The 21,128-nt window shown below is 41.7% G+C and overlaps 1 protein-coding gene across 1 annotated transcript in view; it reads right to left on the reverse strand.

Moving 5' to 3' along the window:
- Positions 1 to 7,342: 7,342 nt before the first annotated feature.
- Positions 7,343 to 21,128, reverse strand: part of KL (klotho) — a 50,412-nt gene continuing 36,626 nt past the window's right edge. The window contains exons 3-5 of the mRNA XM_009907069.2: positions 15,696 to 15,964; positions 11,896 to 13,012; positions 7,343 to 7,680 (exon numbers count right to left, since the gene is read on the reverse strand). Coding sequence (XP_009905371.2) covers positions 7,343 to 7,680; positions 11,896 to 13,012; positions 15,696 to 15,964 — 1,724 coding nt within the window. The remainder of the gene's footprint in view (positions 7,681 to 11,895; positions 13,013 to 15,695; positions 15,965 to 21,128) is intronic.

Genomic DNA, 21,128 nt, shown 5'->3' on the forward strand with positions numbered 1-21,128 from the left:
GGAGGAGAGCTCACACCAGCAGCACCCCTCACCCAGGCCTGCAGCATTGGGCTCATCATGTGTCTGCTGCTTTGCTAAAGAGGTAAAATGCTGATTTAGGGAAAATTTTCCATTCTTCAGTGCCTGTACGTGAGGCTTCCTGGTGAGCAATAGAGCTGCTGGTGAGGGAGGACAAGCTCTGCTGCTGCAGATGTACTGTGGCCACACTGGTGTTGATGCCCACATGCAAGCCCCACCAACAGCTCCCTCCTGAGGCTGTGGGACAGGGAGAGCACCACGTCAGAGCTGACTTTTGGCAGGCCAACTTTCCCACTTCCCCTGAACTGCAGAGCCTGAGCCAGACTGCCACACAGCAGGGCACTGATGCATGCCCAGCCCTGACAGTGGTGAACCCACCCCAACATGGAGTGAGCCACCACATGTGTTTTAGTTACATCCCCTCCCAAATACCCAACCAAACCCCATCCACAAGCATCGCCCCGAATGAGGCTTGCTGCCTGGGCAGCCATGGCCTTACGTCTTTTTGAGCAGCAGTTACCATCCAGTGGTATCATGTCATTCTCTCAGCAGTCAAGAAGGAGCCAGGACAATTGTCAATAGCTGAGAAGTAACATTCACAGCACTGCTGAAACCACTAGGACAGCAATGGAAAAGTTTGTGGTTATTGGCAATGCAAATAAAAATAATGGCTGACAATATGACAAAATTAAATGGGGATCACTGGGTTAAGCCAAAATATTACAGTACAGCCTCCCTGGCCTCCCAGTACTTCTTGCCTTGGGCAACCTTTTCCAGCAATCACTGGTATTTATCAGAAAAAAAAGATACAGTTATTGCTTTGTTGTTCTTTTTTTCAAATAATTGAGTAATTTAATCTTTTAAGTGCCTCTGAGATCAACTGCTGTAATTAAAGACAGAAGATGAGTGAGTGATGTGCAAGAACATCGGAGGACTTTAAAAATGAATTTGTCCTTGACTGGGTCTCCTGTGCATTTATATAATGATTATCCCACATTAATATGGCCAAATAGATAAAAGGAGAAAATAATAAGAGCTTGGTTGCATTATTTTTCTTCCAGCCCAATAATAATACATCACCAGCTGGAGGAATGTGCCTGTGAATATCAAGCAGGAGCAACCACGTGCCGCCGAGCGCAGGACCCCGCTGCCTCCCGCTGCGAGGTGCAAGGAAAGGCAATATCCACTCACAGATCCTGCAGCAACATGGCAGATAAATGAGTTACAAATGTGTATAAAATTCACAAACTTCCATCAGAAGCACACTTTAAGGCTCAGCTAGTGCTGGGAGAGACAACTGCAACACCAGCAGCTTACTTTACGACCATTTATTGTCTCAGCTTTGGAAATAAGACTCCCCTAGTGGAGAGAGGGAGGCAAAAGGGTTGCTGGAAAGTAATAACCATCAATAAAACATCTGTAAGGCCTATAAACACTGCTTTGTCTTCTACATAAACTATATATCCTGCCATACCTGTGTCATATCTTGGAACTGAGCTCCCCATTTCATAGCCCAAATACAAATAAAAACATGCCCAAAGAAGGAAAAACAAGACAGAGAGAGAGCTGGAGCTGGCACTGCTCCATTCCTCCCACAGCACTAAACCCGTGGATGACGCCTGTCCCAGGCTGGAGGAGCAGCAGCCTCACATGCCCTGGGGCACCTTCCAGGCAGACCTGAGAGGCTGCAGCCCGCTGCAAAGCTCTCCTTGCCAGCTTGCTCTCCTCCCTTTCCTGGAAGGGCATCTGATGGTCTCCAACTCAGCTGTGCTATTGCCAGACTACAAAACTTTGTCACCTCGTAAAACTTTACAATGCAGGTAGTTTATATTGTTACACCTCCAGCTAAACACTTGACCAATTGGCATTTCCCCGCAGTGGGAGAAAAAACAGATTTCGTGGGTCAGGTGTGTTTGTGCAGCCCTGCTGCTTTACAGCACTGCCAAAAGCCTTGCACAGAGCCCCGAGCGCAGAAGGGGGCAATGAAACAGCCAGCTCATGGCAAGGCCCAAGCCAGAACACGCTGCCAGCTCTGCTTTTCCTCCAGACCCCACTGCACGTCCTGCTCAGAAGGTGCCTGGGGCTTGGCCCTGCTCTGTCCCAGCCACCCCAGCAAGGCAGAGGCCTGAAGGGAAGCTCTGGCTTGGAGGCTCGATTGGCTCCTGAGAGGCAAACAGGTGGGTCTGAGAAGGCACTGCCCAGGTCTTCCCCTTCCCTGCAAGGACTGATGCCTTTTTAAAAAAATAAATCAAAAAATCAGTGAAAGTACTTTATACATCTCAGCTTGGGGAGAAGTTAAAAACTCATCCTTCTCTGCCAAAACAACCCCAAAGTCTTCTGTGTTATTCTCTTAGAAAGGAAGAAACTCCACTAGTAATAAAGAAGTGAAGTAGCATCTAATCCAGCCTGAGGTGAACTTGCAGTATTCAGAAAACATCATCCCTGCCATTTACACTGCTTTGCTCAGTGCCAGTGACAAGTGACCACCTCTCCCATCTGCCAGCATCTAGTTTCCCTCTGCACCTCAGACCTCCTGGGACTAAGGCCAGAAACACATTTGGATGTGCTCAGGAGAGCAGTGAGGAATAGGCTTCTGGCAGCAAACTTCACAAAGAAGATATATCAGTAAATGACAAATATGGGAGGCAGCAACTTTTCAGAGCAGGAGTTTTTAACTAGTTTTTTTTAACAAAGAATAGTCAAAGTTCCATAGCCCATCCCCACACCAGGGGACTGCTCCCTCAGCTCCTAGAGTGAAGAATTCACACATCAGCTTGCACCCTTGGCTTTTCTGCCCTTGCTTCATTAGTGTTTTCCCTGTCATCTCTCTGTCCTGCTTGCCCTTTTGGCATTCCTTCACAAACATTCAAACCATTACAAAATAATAGCCAGCAAAATGTCAGCACCCACAAGTGTCTTGGCAGTAGACTGCTGTGGTTTCAACTTTCTAGTTTCCTAACAATCTTAATTTTCTCAGAACCATTTGCAGGGGTATTTCTGTTCAACTCATGAAACAAAATCAAAGCCTCTGATACACCAGACCCTGGCAGTTCATCTCACTTTCTTTTTCCTTTGTTTTCCTATTTTTGAAAAAGGGTGGGCTTAACCAGGAGGCCACACCAGCCTTAGCCTTGTGACAGCTGGCAAAGAGTGGGCTGACAACCCATGAGTGGCATATCAAAGATGGGAAGAAGCTTCCCCTTTCTTTTTCTCACCTGCTCATCTCAGCTTTGCATGAGTGAACACAGAAAACGACTCCGCTTCCTCAGCTGAACCCGAAATCTAGCACCTAAAACTGACTTCTCTGCCATGAATAAAGACATTTTCATCTTAGGGGTTTTTCCAAGCAGAATGAACAGATCAAGTGTTCTGAGTGATTCAAAAGCAAACAAATACAACCCAAGGAGAAAAATGAGGGGCAAGTTCCATGTCTAAACATGCTGATACTTGTATGGGTCACTGTCCCATTAATTAATTTTGTCCCTTACTGCTCCCACTTCCTTTGATCTCAGTAACCCCAAAACAAGCAACAAACCACAAACAACAAACAAAACCAGCAAACAAACAAAACACACACACACAACAGCAACAACGAAAAACCCCAACCAAACCAAACAAAAAAAACCCAACAAAATGAACAATCCAACCACCAAACAAAAACCTAACAACACACAAAAAAATCCCCCACAACCCCAAATCCACCACAAAACCAAAACCAAGCCAACCTAAAAATCAAAGAGCCAAAAGCCCCAAGACTGCTGGGAAAACCTCTGTTTAGACACAGGCCCCAGCAAGCTCCAACAAAAGTTACAGTTATTTATGTGACACTGGGAAAACAAACAGGCACATGAACTCCTTGCTGAGTTACCGTAACAGCCTCTCCTAGGAACTCTGTACTTCATGGTGCCGACAGGGAAACTGGACAGATGAAACGGTAAGATCATGTTACGAGTTGTTACATATGGTAGCTTTATTTCATTTCTGAGATTGTTATAAAAAACAACATAACCTTCATTCTTCCATTTAGCAAAGGCATCCTTCCCAGAGTCACTCTGTACAATCTTCACAAGAAATAAACCAGAAACCTTGCATTCACATCACAGAAGTATTTTGGGGGGAAAACATTGTATTTTACAATGTTTAATCTGGAGCACTGAGCAAACTGGCAACAACATTTCATTCTAGAAACTAGGTTAAAAATCAGGAACCCAGCCTACAGCAGATCCTGCATGCTAACATCTATCACATGCAAGCTCTGGTTGCTTTTCAGGAAATAAAACACCGTTCTCCCCCCAGCTGTTTTTGCAGCCTGAGTAGTGAGTCGTCTCTCCTCAAAGTCCTTGCCACTGTCAGCACTTCTGTTCTCGACACACAGATGGTGACAAGGCAGCGTCAGATCATCGCTCACACGTGAGGATGGAAGAGAAGTGCCCCATGGCCTGATGGCAGGAGGTGATTACTGCATCAGTTTGCATGAGCACACCAGTTCTCCTAGGACAGGTACCTAATCTTTGCTTATTCAAGGCCTTTGTTGTTGTTAGTAGAGGGTGAGGGTTTTTTTCAAGAAGATTGACAAGAAACTTGCACTGGCCCCTGATTACATGAAATGAAGCAAATTCCAGAGGCAGAAGCTATACCATTATCTCTATCAGACCTGTGTTTTCCCTGGCCCATTACAGTGCAATTCATCCACCGAGTGTCGCACATCACTGTGCTCAGGCAGCGCTGCAGGAGAAGGCTTTGGACACCGCTGTGCCCAGCTCAAGACAGTCGCTGCTCTGCAGTGATACTGAAAAAAGCTTCTGAAGGCGACTGCATGAAAGGCTGTGTCATTTCTATGGGTCACAGCACCATGAGTGGATGCAATCACACAGCTTCAGAGCTACACATCCCAGTTTACCTACAAATTAGATATCCAGCTGGTGCCATCTGCCTGTCGGTGGCTACATATCACCCAGCCTCTACAGGAAGAGCCAGCAATGTCTCCCCCGTGCTCAGGCTGCCGTTTCTCACATTGCATTGTGTCTGGGCCATTAAGTAGCACATGGCAGCAACTTGTTGGATGGTTAATTGCTTGAGAAGTGCCCACAAGTATGGCACCCATGCTGTTCAGAACCTGCCCTGCCCAAGGCCTCCTGAACTCCCTCAAACCCAGAGGCTTCTCAGAAAGATCAGGCCTAGAATTTGTATTTTCTTCTAGCAACATAAAAATATAACACACACACAGAGCCCTAGCACACAAGTTCAGCATGACCTGGCTGCACTTTGTATTAACTGAATGTCACTGTCTGTTAAGCACTCTGAAGACACCTGACTGCTGGAGTAACGTACTGCAAGGTGATCCATTGCAAAGCCATAGAGAAAGCCATTTGGCATTGCGTACATTTAGGGAGAGCTGTTTCTTTGTAATCCACACTGCACCAGCCACCAATGTATACATATACAGCCCTCTGAAAGCTGCTGTTCTTCAGCAAATCCTATCAGGCTATAAATAATTTTAAAAAATACTTTTAATACTTCATCACTTACCCTGAATTTTTCACCTTAACCTCAATACCAACGTGCACATTGACATGAAGACTGGAATGAGAGGACAAATATATTAATCATTATGATGAGAAATAAATTATTCTCTGTCTGTCTAGATTATTTAAGAAAAAAATATAATCTTAAATTACAAGTTAAAATTCAATTTCATAGGCAAGTTTTAATTTATGATCTAGAGTCACAGAAATATTCAAGTTGAAAGGAACCCTGGGAGGTCATTTAGTCCTCTACTAGTCATCTAGTAGATACACATCACATTTAATAAAGCATAATCAGCTTTAGTAGATAAATAATTCTTGATTAACACAGAGCACATCTCCTTTAAAATATCCTTTTCAGTGTGTGACATTATTCACATAGCAATAAAAATGCAATTACAGCTGAAGGCAGTGCAGACCTAGAGTTAGAGTGGAGAAAAATGACCTCACTGCTTTATAATGAGGACGCTCCTAATGTAGTGATCCACAAAGCACGCAAAATGACGCAGGAGGGTTTTTTCCATTCTCTATTTCTATTAATAAAAACTGTTGCCAATATTTTGCTAATTTATCTTGCTGAAAGAAAAAGGAGAGGCCCTCAGACATTCAGTAATACTTTGGGATGAAATGCTGCCAAGGCCAGATCCAGTTGCTCAAAGCAGACCCTCCAGACAACCTGGAAGAGGTTTGGAGCAACAGCTCCAAGATCTCAGACCCAGGCAAAAGCAGCAAGCATCAATAAAGTGCTGGATTATTACACCAAAATGCTGGGACTTAGTCTCCACACTGAACACAGACAGCATGCAGAGACCATTTTCCTAAGTCATCCAAAAGTTTCCAGCAGGTAAGCAGCTGGGCAGCACTGGAGTGGCAGCTGTGTGCAACTCGCTGTGAGAAGTGCAGAAATGGGGTGCTCCAGCCTGGCCATGGGCACAGAGCACAAGGGCTCAGGGTCAAGGCATACAGCTTTCTGACAGCTGAGACAGCAACAACATCCCAGTCCCTGCTCTCTGCTATTTTACAAAGCAAAGCAAAGAGAAGCTCTTTAACCCTTCCCATCTCTTCCCATCAGATGGCCTGCCACCCCTGGTCATACCTCTGCTGCTTTCCTCACTGAGAAGGGCACAGTTCCTTTAGCTGAAGTTCCCCAATGGCATTTTGAAGTCAGATACAGCTGTCAGCAACCTGAATAGTAGTTAACTGATTTACTGAGCACTCCTAGCAACACAGATTTGTGTCCTCCCGTTCTTCCCCTCACATCTGCTTTAGGAAAAGGACTGTCCTTTCCCCAGGCACTGTTATGGTCAATTCTCCTCCATCTCTGCTCAGTCACATTCTCTACTCCAGTCACAGAACTTGACTCTGATCAAGCAACACCAGTGTTGGATCCTGATTTGGAAAAGTTAACCACTTTCTCCCCAGTCTTCTCATGGAGAATACATGTTCAGGCTCTTCCATCACTCCATGTCATCCAAACATACTTTCACCTGTCAAATTCAGCAAGGCAAAATCAAGGAGGAGAAAGCATATGCTCATCAAAAAGTCCCAGGCAAAGCTGTGAGACAACTCCAACCACAGGAATTAAGGACTGTTCATAAACCAAGAGTACTAGACCAGAGATAATGATTTCTGGAAGCCATATGCTAGCAATCTCTTCCCAGTGTCAAGGTCCTGCAGTATCAGGCAATGTAAATGTCTTCCTAGTGCTGAAGCAATCACAACATTGTGCACTCTTATTTCAGATTTCCCAAGGGGATGCAAGAAAAAATGCAGTGAGTGATGGATTCACAGAGACAGCTCTACTTATACGTTTTTTCTACCCTCTTGGAGTAGTACATAATGAAGAATATAGTAACAATAAAAGCAACAAATATGAAAGAGATAAAGGCTAACAATGATTTTCTGGTTCGGAAGAAGTGGCACTCAGAACATGAGGCAATCTCTTCTGGGCACAGCAGCTCAGGAGCTTCAGGATCAGGGAAACCATTATTGTCAATTATTTCTCTGTAATGTTTCATAGAAGGCTTTGGTTCATATTGATTTGCCACATAACTGTACAGACCATATTTAGGAGCAGTCTTGTCATTAAAAGAATAGACAAAATATCCTTGCAGGTTAACGTTATCCAGGGTGTAAGCTGTGGAAGAAAGCAAAGGGTTGAAGAAATGAATAAATGGCACTTTGGCATTCAAGAGCAATGCCACTTGCCAGTATCTAAAGCAGGGGCAGTGGGATGTTAAACCCACATCTGCACCTCTCTTCCCCAAAGTAAGGTAAGGTACATGTATCTCTATGAAGTGTTTCTCATAATAAGTAAGAATGCACCAGCCATTTCCAGACAGTATGATCTGCAAGTATCCTGCAATTCATTTCCTTGTGCTTGGTAAACACAGCTGTGAGTGCCTGACTATGTTTAATGATCAGCACGGAGCTGTCATGAAAAGATGGCTCTTGGTTTTATGTAGAAAAGAATACAGGCTTTGGTTTTCCTGCACCTGGATTTCTGCAGCCTGTTCCTTTGATTACTTATGCCTTGCAGAGCACCTCCTGATGGGGACAGCCAAAACCAAAAGACATCAGGCTACAGTAACACCAGAAAAAGATGCACCCATGCTAAGGTCATGCATTGGGATATCACCACTGCAGGTGGAAAGGTTATGCAAATCATAGTCCTCTCTTGTATTGACTTGAGTTTCTGATCCAAGATGACCTGTATTAGTCTTTATTGAGAACATGTCCACAATCCATACTGCTAACGTGGCTACTGGAAGAGGTCCAGCAGCTAGAGCATTAACCTTGAGCCATTAGTCCCACTTGACAAAACCAATCAATCCACAGTAGTAAATGCAAACTGTAATACTTTGTCTTTCAAAACACTATTTTCAACAAATTAAAGCAATACCTTCTAACAGACAAACATGCAATGAAAAGCTAACACTTGCAGCATTTTCACATGCCTCTGTAAATACCTCTTTCTGCAGCCACATGCAAGTCACTTAGCACCTCTAATGTATTTTTCATGACTGAAATGAAATAATCTTTACTTACCCTTTTACAGAGCTGCTCCCCAGGACAATTAATTTGTGTTTGTAAAACTGCATGTGGATTTAATGGTGTTACATAAATGGTTGCTGCTGTTCTTTGCTTTCAATTGATGAAGTTGTAGTTAAACAGTGTACAAAGCACTTAAAAACATAGCCCCAGTCCAAAGGGTCCCAAACTGTATCCTGGAGCCATTTTTCTGCACAACCCTGTTGGCTCCCCTGGAACAATGCAGGTGAGCAACATTACACGCACAAATGCTGCCACATGCAGCCCCTGAAACCAGCTTGAGGAAGAAGACAGAGAAAGAACTTTAAGGTGAAAGCACACAGGTACCAAAGCCCCTCTCACTCCTCCCCAGCATGACACTGAGGAAAGGACACAAGATTTGTAATTCATACCAGTTACTGCACAAGGACTTGCAGGAAAAAGGCAAGTTTTGGAGAAACCTGAATCAATCAGGATGCTAAGAATAAGAGCTTGCTCCCTGTGTAAGGACAAGATGGGCAAAAGCACAAAGATAACAAAGAAGCTGGTATTACTGAGGCACAAAAGCACTGGAGGAGTGCAGGATGTCAAAAGCAGGACAGTGAGCTTTAGGGCAAGTATTACGGCTAGTTAGCAGTGACATATTCATATTCATCCAGGTGGATGAATATGAAGAAGGTGGAAAGGCATATTTATGGCTTACATGTGATAGTTAAGCTGAAATTCTACAATTATAATTTCCAGCTATTTCCAGGCTGGATCAAAGAAGGGTGAAGGAAGTGATTACAGTACACTGGTACCAGATCAGTATGAATAACAAAAGTTCTGTAAAAAAAAGGGGGTGTGCAGGTGTCCTGGCTAACAGGAGCTGAGCAAAAGACACACATCCATACATACTTTGAAAACAGGGGCCGCTGAAACAAGAGAGTCATTGAATTGTTGGAGCAGGTGCAGAAGAGGGCCAGAAAGATGATTGGAAAGCTGAAGCACCTCCCCTATGGGGACAGGCTGTGAGAGTTGGGGCTGCCCAGAGAAGAGAAGGCTTTGGGGAGACCTTATAGCAGCCTTCCACTACCTGAAGGAGGCCTACAAGAAAGATAGGGAGGGACTTTTTACAAGGGCTTGTAGTGATAGGATGGGGGGGTGGGGGGGGGGGGGTGGCTTGAAGATGGTAGATTTAGACTGGTTATTAGGAAGAAATAATTTATAGTGAGCGTGGTGAGAAACTGGAATAAGTTGCCTCGGGAAGTTGTGGATGTTTCCTCCCTGGAAATGTCCAAGGTAAGGTTGGATGGTGCCTTGAGCAACATGATCCAATGGAAGGTGTCCCTGCCCATGTCAGCAGAGTTTGAACTACATAACCATTCTATGGACAGAAACATTAACAACATTGAAGTGGTAGGAAAGACCGAAACAATAGAGAAAAAAAAAATGTATTGAACCTGTACAAATATAGCCAAAGTCCAAGCCAAGTCCAATTATAACCAAGACACTTTTTTTTTAACTAAAGACACAGAAAACATGCAGCCAGTGCTTAAAAAATCTGGAAATCTTGGGCACTTGACGTTCAGCAAATGAATGAGGTGGAAATTACAGAGGAGGAAGTTAAAGCCAATATTTAACAGAGTGGACAAGATGACCTAGCAAACTATGGAACTGCCAGACATCTTTCACTGTGTAAAGAGTAGAATATATTATACAAAGCTCAATAAATAAGAATTACAGGAGGTACATATGATTAATGCCAATCACCTTAGCTTTATGAACAATAAATCTTGTCAAACTAACTTGACATCTTTTTTATGAGATCAGCTGGTCAATAAAAGTAATGATGTTTGATGTAATATACTTAGAACTTCACAAGGCAACTGACTTGGTATTATATGACATTTGGATCAAGAAAACAGAATGTGATGAGGCCAAGGGAAGCCGATAATAAACAGATTTCAACTAGTCTCAAGTAAAACTATTAAATCTAGAAATGTAATTGCAGTAAGTAACTGTCACAGTAGGTGCATTTCTACCATGGTCATGGAGACTGGCTTTTAGCATTAATAAATTCAATGACATTAAGTGAAAGAAAAGTAAAACCAATCCTCATGAAGTCTGCAAATAACACAAAGATCCAGGACCTAATCTAGCTTAGCGTAGCAAGCTTTTCACAAGCAAGCTACTGCCATTTGAACGTGAACTAATGTGAGAATGTCGAAGAACAAGTAGACTGTACTTCTGCAGAGAGAGGTCAGCCTGCAGGGCAGGAATCTGGAACTGAGTTTGAAATCTTAATAGATAACCGCAGTGCACATAACCAACAAGCTGCCATGGACAAAATGGCTGCTCAGATGTACCAAAGAGGAGTAAAAGGGTAAGAGGTTCCATTATATCTGCCTGAGATACAGGTGTGGCTGTGGTAGGAACAGTGTCTCCAGGTCTGGGCTTACCCCTCTCAAGAAAAAGTCTGGCAAATGAGACAACATTTAATAATTGAAAGGTTCTACATGTTTTATAGTAAAGAACACAAGAGCTTTGTCTCTGTTACAACCAAAGAGCTAAGTAAGAGAGAGATGGTTTTCTGCCTGTCAAAACACATGGGAACACACAGCAGCTTAAAGCTGAAGCTAAAAAGTAAGATTTTTATATATACACAGTAAATAATTATTGCAACAGCTTATAGTGAGACGTGGAAAAATCTTCAGTGGAAAAATTATCTCACTCTGGTCTTATGCTTTTCTTGAAAACCAGGGTGTGTGGTATGACAGGATGACTCAAAATGCATCCCTTTTGCCTTATAATTTATGAATCTTTGAGACAGAGTAAAAGACTTTTTTGTGCTTTGAATAACAGGAAAGAGTCCAGGAAATGGCATAATGAGCTAGATAGCTGCATTATTATGAAGATCACTGTTGGTAAGATCACTGTTGGATAAGATACAGAGACAGCTGAGGAACAGAACTCACACTCAGCCCTGAGGCACATCGGTGAAGAGAAGCAACAAAGAAAAACAACAGTAGAAGTGAAATAATAATAAGAAAATCTGACTAAATATGTGTGGAGCTACTCACAAAGTATCTACTTAAATTTTTCAAATCCACAACAGAGGTTTTCTGCTGTCTTATGCAGAATATGTGCGAGGTCAGTCCTCCTGATGTTTAGTAACACTAATCCATCTTCAATAAAAGGGAAAACCTTTATGTTGTAATAACATCTTATTTATGGCACATTTTGCATAGGATTTCTTTTTTTAAAGTTAAATACACTCTATCACATGCAGTGTAGACCAATACTGGGATTTGTGGTATATAAACCATGTGTGGTTCCTTACCTTTTAAAGCTTCATTGACGTAATTCTGTATGTAATACACTCTGAGCTTATCATGCACCATATTCTGGTTGTCGTCAATTCCATTAGCCAGAACATAAACCGGAACGTCACCGTACTTTGATTTAACCCACTTGAGCAATTTACGCAGTCCCCAGGGCACTACTGCAGCTCTGCTGGGTGAGTGCAGCCATGTGATGTCATTGATCATTTGAACTTCAAGGTAGTGGTCGTATTTCAGCGCATCTTCTTTCTCCCAGCCCACAAGGGTAGTAGTGTAGTGACTCAAGGCAAAAAAATCAAATGAGCCCTGTACTAACTTCTTTTCACCTTCTGAGAAATAAGGCAAGTGGAAATTATACAAGTCGACGCTGTTTCTTCGGTGAAGCCATGCTCTCATCACCTGTGGGTAGTCACCAGTCCCAAAGATGGGCTCTGCAAGCCAGCCAATGTCAAACTCTAAAATTCTGTCAGCAACTTCTTGGTCATTCCTGGAAAAGGGACAAGCCGGTTCTACCCAGTCAGCTTGCAGAGCTATGGATATTTTACCCTTCTGAGATGTCCTGAATTCTTTGTCATAAAGATGCCATGCTTTTGCATGGGCTTTCAGCAGGTGGTGCCCTGCTGTGTATGTCAAGTTCTTCACAGGCGGCTCATTCATTGTGATCCAAAATTTGACATGGTCCCCAAGACTTGTAAAGCAGAATTTGGCATACTCAACAAAAGCCTCAACAGTTTCTGGGTTTTCCCAAGCTCCATACTTAGCAAGGGGAACTGGAAGCTCTTGATTCTCAGCCATAGGCTGCCATAAAGCAACAACGGGAGTTATGTTTACTCTAAGAAGTTCACTAGCAAAACACTGATAATAATGCATGAGTGTGTGGTTGATGACAGACAGGTTACCTAAAGGAAGGATTAAAGACCATTTCAGTGAAAAATGGAAATGTGTAACATGCATTTCTTGCAGAAGAGAGACCTGAAGCCTGATAGCAGCAAAGTCAACACACTGATGCTTGCGCTTCGAGGTGTAAACTCCATCCACTTTAATAAGCTTCTTTGTCTGGTGAACATCCCACACATAAACATTAGAGTCAAGAAACTGGGTGGGTGTCGTGTCTACCTAGATAGAATAAGAAACACCAGATTCAAGCTGTTTGCTCTAGGTAGGTGGGAAGATCATAACCATCAGGCACAACATAGTAAAAGCATATCATAAGTCAAAACATTGTGTTCAGCACCTTTCTTGCAGCTCTGATATGATAACATCTCTGGCTCACATGAGTTAATTTTCTGTTAACAGGTGACATCAGGAAAGTACCCAATCTATGGATTACGTTCATCCTGCTTTCCAAACAAACTTATGCTAATGCTCACCACGTTTATATCTTCTCCAGATTGCTCCAGTCTGTATAAGAAACAAGGGATTGCTCAGGGATATGGAATGAAGCTTGCAACAGATCTCCAGAGATGCAGATCCTGAGCAAAGACTACAGTAATTTAATGTTTTTCTTTCAGGATGAAGTAGGGCCTCCACAATGATTATGTTGCAAATTACCCAGTAGATGCAGATTCAGGACCACTCCCTGAACGCAGTAAAAGAAATACTGAAGGCAACATAATTTCTGTGTTCAGTTCTTTTCCTGACTATGATGAAAGATGAGTAATGTTCTGCACTTGACTTTTTAGCACGAATTCAGTTGACAGGCAACATTTTTCCTTCTTGCTAAAGCAGTCCTTTTTTATTTAACTCATGCTGAACTCATTTCCAAGCTATTTCAGCAGACTGTTGATGTCTGAATCAATTTTTCTTCGGGCCTCTGAGTAACCCCACTGTACATCACTCCAACAATTAACACATTTCCCATAAGTCTTTAGGTCTTCATATGTCACAACTGCCTGTATGACACATCAACACAGTAGGAGATAAACTAACTTCTCAGGGTGCCACAGAATTATACTTTTGCTTTTAAATGTATACTACAAACACAGTAAGGACTAGAAAATGGAAAAGTGAATTACTTTTAAAAATGCACAGTGTGAAATCCCCTCATTCATACTACAGCAGAACTCTTAAAAGAAAGATCCAAATTACAAGTACCACAAGTGTTTATATGTCCTCTTTTCTATTTATTTTCCTTTTTTGGTGGGTGCACATTTTCCCCTAGAATTCAGATTTCCTTGTCCTGCCCTCTGTTTGAAAAGCAGGTGTCAGCCTACAACCAGTGTTCAACTTGTAGCTGAGGCTCTGCAGACCGCATAAAGAAGCTGCTGAAAATCAGTTGCTATTTTCTCCGGAGAGGTCAGTACTGTGCTTATAGAAGAAAGTAATAAAAAACAGCATGTCTGAGGGAAATTGCTTTTCTGGAAAATTGTCCCTTGTAGATTACTAAACCATGCATTGCCACTAATACGGTGGGAATGCTGTCAAAAGAGTTCTTCCACTGTGATGCATCTACAAATCACACTACCTAAGTCTTACAGCACAAAATGCTTGAATGGGCTTCTGAAATGAAAATATTCAACTTTGAAGGTTCTGGGGATGGGAGGGATTTTTTAACTGTCTTAGGCTGACTGACTTCAAAACTTTATAGCCGTTATTGATCCCAAAGGCAGCAATTCTATTTTCAATCCCTAATCTACCTAGGAGCTAGCAGGATAATGGTTGTTGAATTTTCTTGGCAATCAGTGTCCCAGGAAAGGAGGCTGCAGTATTTTTCAAGAGAACAAAGTCAGACCTTACTTCTGGAGTGAGAAAATCAATCAAACAAACAAACAACAAAACCCAAGCCCCCTCTATGCTAGCTTTAAGAAAGGTCCTGTCTTTATGGGGAATTTAAATTAAAAATTCTATTATGGGATCAAGCCTCGGTACTGACTGTAACTACACCTCTCTGCTGTGGTTAGAGAAGCCCTGCAAGCCACAATAGCATCTGAGAAATACAGAGCCAAAGTGTTAAGGACACAATAACCAAGCCACTATTTGTATTCATTCTATGAAGCCTTAAAATGTAAAGGACTCTCTCAAAGTGTCAGTTTTAGTTGAAATAATGAGAGGCATGAACTGGATCCATGATCTAATTCCATGCTTTCCAGGGACACTGCAAGTCTTCGTCAGTTACAGTACTACACAAAATGACAAAGAATAAATATAGAAATTTCATCTACCTTTTTTTTTGGGGGGGGGGGGGGGGTTGTAGTTTGGGGTTTTTGTTTTGTTGGTTGTTTGGGTATTTGAGAGGTTTTGATTTTGTATTTGGCTGGTTTGGGGTTATTTTCTCACAGAAACCTTCTAACAAGGGGGCAAGGATATATACAGTAAGATGTAGAAACATGCCACTTGAGTTTTAAGAGCTTTAAGGAAGTTTTCTAAAACATGCATTTGTCTGCTGTGATCCTATATTACCATTAATATTATGGACATGAAAAAGCAGTAATAATTCTCATTTCATAGACTATGCCATTTGGAAATACACTTTAGCAAATCTAATCAACTTCCATTTGAAAAGGACTGACTTCCAGTAACTGATCACATAACACATCCAGGGAAGATGAGCATCAGATGCCCTTCAATTTCTGTATGGTTTTCTAAAACATTGTTGTATCTCAATCTGACTGGATCTCCTTGGCCACATGAGGAAAGTCTGGTGAAGACTGAAAGACACGGTGTGTGGCACAAAAGCCACATCTCTTTGCAGCACTGTGGTAATATATATCAGCAAAGACAGTCTATCCAGCAAACTTATCAATAATAACTGGTGCGCTGATCTGGCTGGACAGCCTGTCAGCTTTATCATCAGACTCACCTGAATGTAGTTGTCAACAATTCCCCAAGCAAAGCCACAGGGAAAATTACCTTCTATGGGCTGGTTTTCAGGCAATGGTGGGAAGCCATTTTTTTCTATCAGCTTTTGATAGAACAAAACAGAAGCTTTGGGCATCAGCTTCTTGTCATGGCTTTGAAAATCAACATAAAACAATCCACGTCGAATGCTGTACCCCCTGTGCCATTCGAAGCCATCCAGCAGGGACCAGACTGTGTAGCCAAACACATTAACTCCGTCGTACCTGATGGCTGAGGAAAGAACAAAACCAAAATGATCAGAGTGCTCATTTTCACTCTGTAGATTACACCATATCAGCAATGTTTGCAGTATTGATGTGTATGAACAATGCAGCTGGTCAGATAAGTATCTTGGTGCCTGCCTCAAAGTGTGTTCAGGGAAGGTATTTCAGCTGCACTCAGGGAGCTCCCAGGTCACGTGTGCACAGTGCAAAGCAGCAGAGGTACCTGGCTTGGCATTAAACAAGCCAAATTTAGAAAGAGCAGCAGTGATTTGAGCAGTGCTACTAATTAGGCATGCCAAGCCTCAGCCTCAGAACACAGCATACTGTGCTCGAACCGTTTGCAGCTACTGTGCCAGTAACTTCACTGCACTCTGCTAAGCACTGCAGCTCACTCCAGTGTAGCTTAAGTGCCATTAATGCAGCACTGCCCCATGTGCAAACAAAAGTTACACTCCTTTTTCTCCTACTCCTCCAGTACAAACACATACTGGGAAATCCCTGATGATACTGTGGTGTGCTTATGAGCTTTTATTACCACAGATTTAAAGTAGAAGTGATAATGCAGTCAGACTTTCCCCATTTGAATCTTTTACGGCATAGTAGTTTCCAGCTAAAATATTTAAGGTTTTCTAAAAATGCATCTGTGCTCTAGGTCAACTGTTAGACTTTCAAGAATCACTACACACTTTGAAGGTTCACATCTGAGCCTAATGGCATCTGCTAGTATTGCCAGCATTACAGCAGTAAGATTGCAAACGATACTCACTTTCATTTGTACCAAACACTGAAATTCAGCAAAATGTTCCAGGGCAAGGCTCGGTTTAAGAAAAGCACAAAGGAGTGTGCTTATTTTAATTACATAATTAGACCCACCCTAATTCAGCAATGCATTTATACACATTCTTAAATGTTCTTTTGAAATTGAGTTTGGCTCTCTAGCCAGCAGTTTATCTTTATTACTCACTGTCTTCTATCAACCCAAACTGCATACTGACTGAACAAAATATTTTCCAGCCTAGCAACACCGAAAGTATTATTTCAGGAAACCTTCAGAATATCAAGTTCCTCACTTCCTGATTTTATTAATGGACCTCATTACAATCAGTTAGGAAGGACCACATGGATTCTTGATCATAGCTCTGTTTGAATCAATTACATGAACTGTGGTTAAAAAAGCAATTCATTTGGCCCAGTCTCTATAAGATATCATGAGACAATGTCTAAGGAAGTGGAATATTTCTCCTCCTAAAATCATGATTTTTTTGAGTTTGGCAAACATCAGTATTTTTCTAACCTCTGCAAGCATCCATTATGACATCTGGCATACATGCAGAGTAAAAGCCAATCCAGGTCCACTTTGTAAACCCGCCTCAGTGAGAATTTCTCTTGGGGCAGCATCTCACCCCTTCTGTAAGTCATCACACAGCACTCCTACACTTTCTAAGTACCTCATAAAAACTCTCCTCAAAACCTTCTTTTAAAATGTATTGACTTTCAAGTGTTACCTATCAAACAAGCAACTTGAAAAATTTTTGGAAGTTCCAACAAGTTTGGCAGTCTCAAACACAGTATTCCACATGGATTGCATGTTACTGATAAAACACAACAAAAATTATTGTCTTTCTTCTTCTGTCTCCCATCTTTCTTATGTCTGTTGATGGCAAACCAGTCTGATTAAAACCTAAACTGCCCTTGCTTCTGAAACTGAGTGGCCTTGTCCATACTACCTGCTGGAAATAACCTGAGCAACCCCACAGCATGCCTACAATCACACTGCTGTGCAAGCCAGAACTCTGCCAGAAATGGCTTAAAAATTAAACAGCAGTGCAGCTCCTGCTCTGTTTAGTTCATTAGTATAGAAAAAGTCCAAGCAACCATGCCATACCCATAAGCATAACATACATCAAATAGACAGATCCTTAAAAGCCTCTGCTCTGTTGCTGTCCAATCCCAAGGCATGCAGGTGAGGTGTTTGAAACCCACAGCCCCTCGTTCCATGTGGAAGGTTCCTGGGGATCTATGCTTTGCCCCCTGACACCTGACAATAGCTCAGTCCTGACCTGTCAAGGACATGGCTTTTCCAGTTCTCCTTAAGACTCTGATTTCAGCCTATATAATAACCTAACCTCTTGGCTGATCATCATGACACAGAGGAGCCTGTGTGCCCTCCCAGTCAAAATGCTCCACTTTACAAGGAACAATCAATTTATTTGCTGAATCAGAGACAGAGCAGGGAAGTGAATACAACCCTGGAATAAGTGGTTAGATATCCACCCATGAAAGAAGACATATCCAATCAATTTGCAGCTCTAATTAATAGTTCTCTACTGTATATTATAGCTCTATTTACTTTATTCAACCCTAAACAGTATTGGGGGGGGGTGGGGGTGGGGGTGGATAATATATATATGTAAAAATCTATAACAGTAAATAGTGAAAGGACTTAGGGCTGTAAATCCCAAACAAACAGACCCTTTCCCAGAGCCAAAAAATAAAAACTGAAAAAAATGTATGGAGCTTGTCTACAGCATTCAGTGTCAGGATGGACATCTACATCAGCACTTGAACTGCAAACAGGAGCAAACTTTTCAGCAAATCTCTCCCATCACACTTTGGTTCACATCAATAAGTGGTCTCAGGATGCATGACCTAGGTTTCTTTGGGGTGAAATTAATCCAGAAATTGGCTTCAGGAACAAACACAGTGTGGACATCAGGCCCTCCAGATCAAGTCTTTTTACTCAGCAAGTTTTCTCTGACAGGGCTGCACTTAGTTGTTAACATAGATATAGAAATAAGCTGTTTTGTCTGACCCAGTGCATACACACAATCAGGCAAAGATACTGGCCGTATCTAGGGAGCACCAAAAGCACGCTTATGTGGTTTAAATTAATCATCCCTGCTTCTTAGTGCCATAGCTCCAAGGCCCCATGACTGTTGATGTGAATCTTGTGGTAAATAGGTTATGAATGTCTACATAACAGTGCTTTATTGCGCTGAATAGACATGTCCTAAGACTCTGAGAAAGACACCTTTGTCTTTGGTGTTGTCCAACCAGACTGCCCACAGACAACATGATGCCTTTTGTGGATCTTTCTCAACTAAATTCCCCTAGGTATGGAACACGTGGAACTGGAATACATGGAACTTTGCAGATTCAAATGTCAGATGATTTGGGTGATATCATTTTCATCATAATGACACCAAATTCCCTTCCGCAGAACCAGCTTGTCCCTGCTTTATTTCTGTAAAAGAGTTTAGCCAAGTGCCGGTATTCTTAAGTTAAGATGACAAGACTATCAGACTGCTGTTATTATTTATTGAGTGGCACATTAAATTAAAGAAATGCTGAAAACTGAGACGATTTCCAGCCAGCTATGATTAAAAGGCAGACACCTGTATGTCCTGTCCAATTTACAAACTAAGCAGAAATACAGGTAACAGGAAAGCAACACTTTCAAGAAGGTAAGCTCTTTATCTGACTTCATGCAAAGTAGTAATACTGTACTTGCAAAAGTTAGCAACTCTTTTGCATGCCATTCTTCCCATTTTGGATGCACTGGCTCCTATGTTTATTCACCTTTTAATTTATTTCCAATAATTAGGTTTCAGGAATAGCAGATGAAACAAACATGGAAATCTTCTGCATCTACATGACTACTGAGGGTAAAATGTAAACAATTTTTGCTCATCCCCTGAATGAAAATGGCAGGTAGCACAAGAGCTATCATGTCTGAACTAATAACTACAATATTAGCATTTTTAAAACCAGTAATCTGTAGACAATCAATTGTTGAATTGTAAATTAAGAAATTAAAAGGCAATAAAAATGGAAATGGAAGCCCCAACGATTTATTGGTGTCAGGACTGAAAAACATCTGCACCACAAGGAAATAGGAAAATACAAAGCAATTTTAATACAAGGTAGTTGTGGTGGGTTGAAATTACCCTGCCACGTAATTTGGAGAACTACCCCAAGATAAATCGCTCAGGTTGGAATGGAAGCAAACGAAGCTCTATTTACAAGCAAACTAAAATCTACAAATATGAAATGTAATGGATATGTACACAATATACAATATATGCACTATATATCACAGAATCACCAAGGTTGGAAGAGACCTCAAAGATCATCAAGTCCAACCTGTCACCACAGACCTCATGACTAAACCATGGCACCAAGTGTCACGTCCAGTCCCCTCTTGAACACCTCCAGGGATGGTGACTCCACCATATATACATATATTTATAATTTATAAACAACACAGAAACTCCTCAAGACCCCCCATGGATGGACCTTTTCACTTCCTCCCCCACTCCCTCCCTCCTTCCCATTAGCTCACACAGTAGTCAAACCAGAGATACCCCAGCACAAGAGAGAGGAGTTGCAAGCAGAAGCAACAGAAGAAGAAAAGAGAGAAAGAACTGTTTGTGCCACTACTCTATATCCCCATTAGCAAGCCAATGAATTATATAGACCTTATAATCATTTTCCTTTTGTATCCAATGCTAATTTTATTTTACTTTCAGTCTTTGCAGCCAGGAACTAGGTTAAAGTTCCCCCTTCAAATTGTAACAGCAGTGTGTCTCTCTTAGTGTTTAGAAAAAATACTAAGTTAACAATTTAAATAATTTAGATTATATAACCTACAGCATTCAGTTCTCATTACACTGATCTAAATTCAGATTATTGTGATTGATACCCAGAGCTGTGCTGAATGTAAAATTTGTGTAAGGGCTACACTGAGATGCAGAATGAAAATACTTCCATTTTTCATTTCAAAAATTCTTCTTTTAGGCTTATGTTTTCTTCCTAAGAACTCCTTCTGGCATACATTTGCCTTCCCATGTACTCATTCTTACATTTTGTACATATGCATTCATACATCTAGGATATGGAAATCAACTATTAATAAATAACACAGGAAATTTCTCTAAATCCACTGAGAACACAGTTCACACACATTTTGCACTTCCTCCCACCAGAGACAGCAGAAATTTTCCTCCTGACTTCAAAGACAGCATCATCAATCTCACCAAATGCTATCTGCAGACATTAAGGGTCTTCAAGAGCTGAAAATAACAAACCCAGTAAAGGAATTTGGAGCCCAAGTGTTCAGATGAATGTAAAAGAATAAAATCAGGTTTTGGCTTGGTTCTTTAACATGTCTC

This window comes from Dryobates pubescens, chromosome 10 (assembly GCF_014839835.1).
Source record: "Dryobates pubescens isolate bDryPub1 chromosome 10, bDryPub1.pri, whole genome shotgun sequence".
In the NCBI taxonomy this organism is placed as follows: Eukaryota; Metazoa; Chordata; class Aves; order Piciformes; family Picidae; genus Dryobates; species Dryobates pubescens.